At 51.1% G+C, this 9,124-nt stretch overlaps 1 protein-coding gene across 1 annotated transcript; it reads left to right on the top strand.

The window, feature by feature from the left end:
- Positions 1–675: 675 nt before the first annotated feature.
- FAM183A (family with sequence similarity 183 member A) lies at positions 676–9,124 on the top strand. The gene is made up of 4 exons (XM_045979217.1): positions 676–869; positions 3,908–3,967; positions 5,761–5,864; positions 8,802–9,124. The coding sequence occupies exons 1-4, from the start codon at positions 737–739 to the stop codon at positions 8,910–8,912; spliced, it is 408 nt and encodes a 135-aa protein (XP_045835173.1). The 5' UTR covers positions 676–736; the 3' UTR covers positions 8,913–9,124.

Here is a 9,124-nt window from a genome sequence, read left to right as displayed (position 1 = left end):
GCTCAGGTCATGATCCCAGGGTCCTGGAATCGAGTTCCGCCTGGGGGTCCTAGCTCCCGAGGAGCCTGCTTCTCCCTCTGCCTGTTGTTCCCCTGCATGTACTCACACACGCTCTCTCTCTCCCTGACTAATAAATAAATAAAATCTTTAAAACAACCCCCCCAAAAGTAAAGTGTTCTTCTGTCTATATTATCCCACAGATGATAAAGGCCAGAATAACTTGTCAAATTTGAAACCTCCTCTGTTTTGTGAGACAGACATTGAGAGTTTCCTTTCTAGTCATCTGCTTTATCAGATGATAAATCAGAGGTTTCTGACTCCTTCCCAAATCTTTTTTAGGAAATGACTGTCCAAGGTGAGGTCCAATCAAGTCCATTACCTCCTGGGTCTGCTGCTGGACTTGTGTCCTCTCCTGGCGGTATGTGGGGTTGGTCCTAGGAACCAGGCTAGATCTTGAGAGGCTGGGCAAGGTGAGTCGTCAGTCAGGCTTTGGGCTTAGGAAGCAAGCGGGCTCAGAAATAAGGTTCTGGAAGGTGCGGGCGGGGTAAGGAGGATGGGCGGCCCCCGGGAGGGTGTGTTGGCGGCTGGTTGTCGAAAGGAGGCTGTGATCTGGGACGCTGTTTCCCGGAGACAGTGTGGGACGCGGTTGCCTGGAGACGGCGCTCTGCCCTGCTCCCCGGCCAGCGTCCGGAGGGCAGGGAGAAGGGGTACGAGCACACCCTGCACGGCCAAAGCCATGGCCGGACGCCAAAAAGAGAAAGTGATCCCAGATGAGGTCCATCAGAACCAGATCCTGCGGGAATTATACCTCAAAGAGCTTCGAACCCAGAAACTCTACACACAGTACCACGTGAATCCCCTCCGCAAAGGTGAGGGGCGCCCCGGGGGAGGTAGAGGACTGGGGTGGGCTTCCCCAGGAAGGAGGGGCCGCAGGGGTGCGGGGCGGGGGTGCGGGGCGGGGGTGCGGGGCGGGGGTGCGGGGCGGGGGTGCGGGGCGGGGGTGCGGGGCGGGGGTGCGGGGCGGGGGTGCGGGGCGGGGGTGCGGGGCTGAGCACAGTAGGAAACGCCTTCTCTGACCTCGCCCCCCTCCCTAGATTTCAGGACTCTGATGCTGGGGGGAGAATAGGGGGGAGGTTTCTCTCCACATCCCACCAAATACTTTAATGTATTAAAATGCACACACAGGGCGCCTGGGTGGCTCAGTGGGTTAAGCCGCTGCCTTCGGCTCGGGTCATGATCTCAGGGTCCTGGGATGGAGTCCCACATCAGGCTCTCTGCTCGGCAGGGAGCCTGCTTCCTCCTCTCTCTCTGCCTGCTTGTGATCTCTCTCTCTGTCAAATGAATAAATGAAATCTTTTAAAAAAAAAAAATGCACACACATCACGATTAAATCGTATTTTCGTGACCAAAAGGTTGAAAGACTTTTTGAAATTTGGCTTTCTAAATAATTACATCTTGTAGGGTTTTACGTTCTGTTTTGTTGTGTTTTGGTTTGTCGTTAATAAGCTAGTTGTGTTTGTGTTGTAAATAAGCTAGTTTGTTTTTCCAGGCTTTTCATAGTGTCTTAAATGTTGGGAAAGTTGGGGGGGTGGGTGCTGGGCTCAGGGCCCACAGTGCCCCTCTGATAAACCGGCCCTGCCTCCACTCCTCACCTGGCACATTCCTTGAGCAGTGCCCCCGAATGCCCCTGGGTCTCAGATGGAGCCCCAGACACACGCCCCCCACCACCGCCCAGCTCTCTTCCCCTGGACAAGCCATGGGTCCCTTAAACTCACCAGTTGGAAAACTGGGGGCATCCTGCCTACTCTGCTACTCCAGAGTATCTTGTTTGAGGGGAAGGTACTGCAATCATTTTCCGTCCCAGACTGAAGCCCGGAAGTTATCCTCAGTCTCTCCCTCACTGCACACACTGAAGTGGTGGCAGTCCTGGCTACTTCTTATCATTTCTCTCACCGACCCTTCCAGTGGAGACCTCTCCACCTCCCCTCACTTGTTCCCCCCTCTAATTAGGGCCTGAGTCCACCCTCTTTCCAGCCTCCCCGCCAAGCCTCAGCGGGGCCCTTCTCGCTTCTGTCCGCGGTGATCAGATGGGCTCCTAACTACCCTCTTCCTCCAAACTCACTGTCCCCTACACCACTTCTGGCTGGAGCCATGCTAAAAATGAGTTCGATCCCATCGGTCCCTCTGTAAGACCCTCAGGGGCCCCCAGCTTCTGAACCAAGGTTTAAACCGATCAGTGCAATGCGTAAGACCCCCGTGGAATCCGGCCCTGCTGCCCACCCTGCCTCATCGGGACTCCCCTCCCCAGCCACACGCTGCTCCTTTAATAAATATTTTAGTGCCCATTCTGCACCAGGCACATGCTCCCTTCTCTCCCACCACGTCCCAATAAATGGATTTCCTAAACACGTCACACCTTTCCCCACCTTGTTACCTTCGTAATCATTGTTTCTTCTTCCAGAACTTCTCTCCCAACTTCTGGGCCTAATTAACTGTAGTCCACTGCAGTTCAGCTATGCAGAGAAAATGTAAGGTCATTTTCTAGATAAAACTTGTATATATTTAAGTTCTAGAACATGATGTTTTGATATACATACACAGTGAAATGATTACAACAGTCAAGCTAAGTAGCATACCCGTCTCACAGAGTTACCCTGTGTGTTGGGGGAGGGGGAGAGCACAGAAAATGTAATGTCTTCATTTTGCTCAGAACTCACCTGATTTTCCCCTGGATCTCCCAGCCAATTTCAGGAAAACAAATCAGCGGTCCAATTCTGTTTAAACTTGGTGCATTCCCACAATTTAAATGATCTCTTCAGGTAATGTTCAGTCTTTCTAGGTCTCTGAGCTCATGTCCCTTGGGTACATGATTAGTACGATCCATTGGGATAAAGTGAGGAAATATTAGAATTAATACTCATATGTCTGCTAGAATTTGTATTTATGTTTACTTTTAGATATAAAGAAAGAAATTATACTGCTCATAGTGCACAGAGACATACAAATACACATGTATTAGGTGTGTGCTCAGAGGTTTTTTTCCTGGTAGGTGTCTGAGGTAAAAAAATCACTTTGGAGAACACTGGTTCCTTCTGGCTTCTGCTCATTTCCTACAACCCTCCATTTAGCTCACTCCACAGAATTACTCTGGCCTTCTCGATGTTTCTCAAACTCACCAAGCTCACTCTTGGATTCCCTCACTTTGTTCGGAGCTCTCCTCACATGGCACATTTCCTTAGAGACCTGTCACCCCCACCTGCCCATCCGCTCTCTACCCCATGTAACGGGCTTTACTGTTCTACAGCTCACTTCTTTTGCCCAGGTATTTATTTGTTTATTGTCTGTCACCGCAAATAAGAAGTTCAGGGAGTACAGGAACTGCCTCTGTTCACAGCCCTGTCTCCTGGGCATCGGTAATTATGAGCTGAATGGATGTCCGTGGATTCTGCACCTCTGCTATCACACAGCCTCCAGGAGATATATCACCGTGGGGCTAACCTTGTTTGGCTGCCTGGTGTGTCTGCATCCCTGTAGACCAGACAGAGAACATTCGGCAACGATGAAACGTTTCATAGCTGTGCTGCCCCGAATGGGAGCCATTAGCCCCATGCAGCAACGGAGCCCTTGAAATGTGGCTAGTGTGCCACTAGTGAATGGATTTCTAAGTGTATTTAATTTTAACCATTCAAATGCAAGTAGCCACATGTGGCTGGTGGCCACTGTCCTGGAAAGTGCTACTCTGGACTGTGAGGTCCCTGAGAGCCTCATTCCCTAGCGCCCAGCACAACACCTACCATGTGGCAGACACTCAGAAAAATGCTCAGCAGGTATCTGGGCTCGGGTGAGGCATCAAGAGGGTGGGATGTTCATGTTGTAACGTGAACCTGTGATGCTGTTTTTTCTCTAGTTCACACAATCACCAGAAAGCCCATGTCTTGGCATGATAATCTGGAGGAACCTGCAGATGGTAAGTTCTGGGCTTTGTGAACACCACTGATAGAGCCCAGATAGACAGCTGGCTGGAGAGAACTTTCAGGATAGTGTTAACTTGGGGCAACGTTTTGATCATCTGAAAACTGGACTCACACTCGTGAAGCTCACAGGAGACCGATATATTCAACCATATGGCCAGCTCATTGACTGTCAGGCCAAGAAAAATGTTCCTAATGGTCTTAGCAATGCATTTATATATTCATTCATCAAACATTTCGCCGTGACAAGCAGAGGTTCTGAAGTCATTTTAATGGAGTTCAAATCCTGGTTCAGCCACTCATTAACCATGCGGCTTTGGGCAAGTTTTTTTTGCCCTCCCTGAACCTATCTCTCACATTGTTGTGAGGATTCAACAAAATAACCCAAGTACTGAGAGCATAGAACAGTATAGTACATGGTGATCGGAAAATGCTATTACTCTCATTATTACCATGTGACAGTCACTCTCATGGGGCAGGGGGTGGGGAGGTGGAGACCTCACACCACAGTGAAGGAGACAGACGAGTAAATAGAAAATAAAATTGGGATGATAACAACAGAGAAAACAGATGCCCTAGACAGGCCGTGGAGTTCTGGGAAGTCTTCTTGGAGGAGGTGATAACAGGCTGAGGTGGAGTAGGTCAGGTAGAGAAGACCAGAAGGACGTTGTGAGTTATATGGAAAGGCGCAGAAATGAGAGACAGCAGCACGGCCTAAGCAGGTGGGTAGCTAGGCATGGCTGTGGTCTCCAAGAGGGTGGGACCATGCTCAAGAATGATGGAAGAAAGGTATATGATGGAAAGCCCGATCTTTCCTGGCAAGCTCGCCTCCCTCCCCCTTTAGAGTAGAATTTGATGGAGCGAAGATATAAAGTTTCTCTAGGAGGACAGGGTAAGAAGGTGGAGTGGGCAGGAGGAGGGAGGATCTCAGAGCATAGCAGAGACAGCCAAGCAGATAGACTCATAGAGCTCATCAGAGGAAGTGAGGACGTTATCTGTGGTGAAGAGACCAGCCCAGCTAGAGGAAAGGAGAGGAGCTGGAGCCAGGCAGTGATAGAGTAACAGGACAACGAGGGACCTGAAAGTGAGCCAGGAATATACTGCGAACTGTTCATATCACAGATAAGCTCAGCCCGGGGCCAGGTCTTCATGCTCAGTCGTCTTGCTGAGGTAGATATTGGCCTCCCCATTTTCCAGATGAGCAGAGTGAGGCTCAAAGAAGTTAAACCACCCATCAGGCTGGTGGCGGAAGGGCCAGGACTGTCCGACTATGAAGCCCAGGATCTTCCCATTGTCAAACTGCCTCTCAGATTGAGACTTGATAGGGTGGAAACTAAAAATGAAATCTTTGTAAGCCCGCAAGCTGTGGAGATCCGCGTGGGGTTGGCAGCCATTCCTATAGCCGTACGGAGGATTTGGTCTGCTTACAGCCCTCCTCCTCACTCTGCCATAGCCACATTGGCCCAGCTTGCTCGTGCCTCAGGACCTTTGTTCTTGCTCCTGTACTGTGCTTTTCCTCTGCCTCTGTCTCAGGGCAGGCTCCTGCTTGGCATCCAGACCCTGGTCTCCACCTCTGCATGCCCCTTTGCCGCCTCCTGCTTCACAGCTGGCATCACCCTCAGATTTGTTTATCCCCTTGGGCATTGTGTATCCTGTCACCCCACCAAGACCACACACTTCAGGAGAGCAGGGAACTCTTGGCCCCAAAGCCTGCCTCCTCCATAACTCATGCCTATTTTCCCTTGGCCCCAAAGCCTGCCTCCTCCATAACTCATGCCTATTTTCCCAGCCAGGTTTCTAAATCTTATCCACCACGCTGCCCTCGGGCCAAGGAAGAAATACACAGAGACACAGACCGAAAGCCAAGAAATTGGATGGGACTCAGAGCCCTTGGTAAGTGTGGCTCCTTTACCTAGGAAGCAAGAGGCAACAGAGGCCATTGCTTAAGAGAACAGGAGATGAGGCCAGACTGCCTGGGTCTGAACTCTGGCTACCACTTACTAGCTGTGTGACCTTGGGTAAGTCACAAAGCTCTTCCGTGACTCCATGTCCTCAGTGTAACATGGAGAAAGCGGAGATATTACAGAATGCAGTAGTTAATTTGTAAGGTGCTTAGAGCAGTGCCCAACACATAGCAGACATCATCTAGGTGTGGACCAGACACAGCTTGCTGGTGACTGCCTGGGTCTGCTCTGCCAGTTACTTGCAGGGTGGTCGGGCACATCACGTGACTGCACAGAGTTCCATTTCTTTGTCTGTTAAATGGGAACGCTGGTGACACGCCCCTTGTTGGATCGGAAAGGCCCGGGAGCTACCAGGAGCCTGGGAAATGCCGTCATCAGCGTGTTGTCAACCTGCAATGAGATAGGGCTTCCGGTACGAGGACAGTTTGAACTTCCTGCCACATTTGTCTTTTAGCTTGCCCACATCTTTGATCACATAGACCGTCTTAGTTTTTAAGTTAAATGCGCCAGCCTTTTCCGTCATGGCTTCTGGGATTTGTGCCTTGTTGAGGAAAGCCTTCAATATTCAGAGTAGCCAGGTGACTAGCTTTCCTTTTAGATTTTTCCCCAAGTTGTTGTGTTCTTTTTAACACTTGGCTTCTAGTCCATCTGTATATTTGGTGCCTGATGTGAAGCTGGAGACGCTCTCCCTCAGCTTCAGCAGAACGTCCTGCGGTCCCTCAACGGCAGCAGGATCTCGTACACCCCATCTCCTGAGCAAATGCCTCCCTCAGCCTGCATCCTGACCCCAAACCTATACTCCTCTGGGAGGTCCTCCTCGTTCTTCGGGACTGCTAAGGAGTCACCTCTTTATAAAACCCCAGTAAGGGATATGTACCCCGTGCTCCCCACCAGGCAGATTTGGGCACCTTCCCATCCTGCTCCTGGGGCACCGCGTGCCTCCTGCTTCCACACCAGTCAGCTCAATTCTGTGTATCAGTGTAACATGGCGGCTCTAGAGCCAGACAGCCAGAGTTCAAAAGCAGCTCCACCACTTTCTAGCTGTGGGAGCTAAACCTCTCAACTCCCAGTTACCCACCCTAAAATGGGAATAATAATAGTGGCCCTTGAACGTGTACTGTGGGGATGAACAGAGACACTGTGTCTAAACTGCTTAGGGCAATGCCCAGCAGTAGTAAGCTCTCAGTAATTTGGGCTGCTGTGATGCTGGTGAGGGGGAGGAGAAAAGACAACTTGTAGCCCAACCAGGGATGGAGCACGTGCTTCTCCTGGCCCCTTGGGCCTGATCCCAGTTGTCATCCTCTACTGAGCGTGCACCCTTCCCAAGACCGCCACATCCTGTGGTTCTTACCTTTCTACTCTGGGGCCTGGCCTTCTCTCCCATTTACACAGCTCCAGTCTGGGGCGTGTGGGTCTGCTGCAGGGCTGCTGCAGGGGAATTGGAATAAATAGCTCAGGAAGAAGGAGGGAAGGGAGGGAGGAAGGAGGGAAGGAAAGAAGGAAGGAAGGAAGGAAGGAAGGAAGGAAGGAAGGTGAGAGAGGAAGGAGGGAAGGAAGGGGAGAAGAGGAAGGAAGGAAGGAAGAGAGGGAGGGAGGGAGGGAAGGACGGATTCAGTTAAAAGCTTCTCCTTTACAACAGCTCCTCTTCAGATGTGGGGCTCACCCCGAAGAGAGGACACTGGGAGACAGGAAGTGGGTCCAGCAGGAGCACCCCACCTTCCCAGGGGGACTGAGTCCCAAAAGAGCAGTGCTCAGACAGAGGAGGAGGATGGGTGGGGGACTGACTTAGAGTGAATGGGGGGGCGGCTGGAGGATTGTGCCGGGAAGACAAGTTATCTGAGTTAGATATTCAACCAACTTTAAAAATTACTACAAAACACAAATAATTTAATTCGCTATTCTTCATTTTCTTAAAGAGGAAAGGCTGGCCCCCATGGGTACAGAGTGGGCATGTGGAAATGCATCTTTGACCCGCATGTCTCAGGGCAGGGCCAGTGGGGGTGCCCCGGCCAGCCCTGCCCCGCTCCAGCCCTCCCAGGCCTGGCCGATAAGTGACTGTGTACGCCAGCCATCAGCCATCGCGGTGAGTTGTGTTGGGTCTACAAACACACCACGCCCGTTCATCACAAACATAGAGACTGTGCTGTCGGATGGCGCTGGTGGCAAGTAAGAAAGTACAGGCCCCAAAAGTTAGATCCAGGTGTCATGCAATCATAAAAAGGAATTAAGCCAGAGGTTCAGAGTGATATGACTTGGGGGCGAAGAGGCTTGATCAGCCTGAATTTAACTTAGGGCTCCCTGCCCCCTAGCAGAACCTCACCCTGGACAAACAGACAACCCCAGTCCCAATACTGGGACACTGGGGAAGCCACACACAAATACCTCTCAGCTTCTGCTCTCCTAGTAACATTTGATGAAAATGTATCCTTTAATTGCCTGAGTTCGTCTTAGAGCTGCTATACGATTCATGTGTCTGAGTGCTCACTCTTAGTCCTGTGTAACCACATCAACAACATCCATTCTTTCAGTGACAAATGCGTCCTGAACCTCTAGTGTGTGCTGGACACTGTTCTAGGCGTTGGGGATAAGCAGCCACTGAAACAGGTACAGTAGCCGCCCTCCTGGGGCTCATGTTCCAGGGGACCAAGAGTCCAGAAGTGTGGCCTCCAACGCAGGTGTGGGAAGGGTAGTGCAGCAACTTGGCAACTCGATTTTGATGTAAATGCTGTCATTTCCATTCCCAAACAAGGTTGCGCACCAGGAGACCTGGAGGCTGTACACGGGAGCCCAGGTCCTTACGACGACAAACCCCAGTGGTTCCCTCCCCACAGAGGCTTCCTTCTGATGCCTGCGTTCTCTTGTCTAGGTCAACCCAGAACGTGATGACCGCAGGCTGAACCACTTCAGGGTCTACAACGATATCACGCTGTACAAAGCTAAAATGTGGAGCTTGGGAGAAGATGATCGCCACAAGTAGTCTTCCAGCGGTGGCGGCAGCCCCGTCTGCCATATCCAACGTGTGTGCAGATCGGATGAATAAAGATTACTTTCAAGCCTCGGTCTGGCTTTTCCTGAATCTCACATTTCTCCTTTCTGCCCACGTCCACTGCTTCAAATCCTTGCTCTTGTAAACCAGTGGCAGAATTCCAGGTTAAGATGCACACAATATTCCCTCTGCCTCCTCAGACC

This window comes from Meles meles, chromosome 1, assembly GCF_922984935.1.
Source record: "Meles meles chromosome 1, mMelMel3.1 paternal haplotype, whole genome shotgun sequence".
NCBI lineage: Eukaryota > Metazoa > Chordata > Mammalia > Carnivora > Mustelidae > Meles > Meles meles.
Note: the sequence above shows the minus strand (reverse complement) of the source record. Positions and strands in the feature narration are given on the sequence as shown.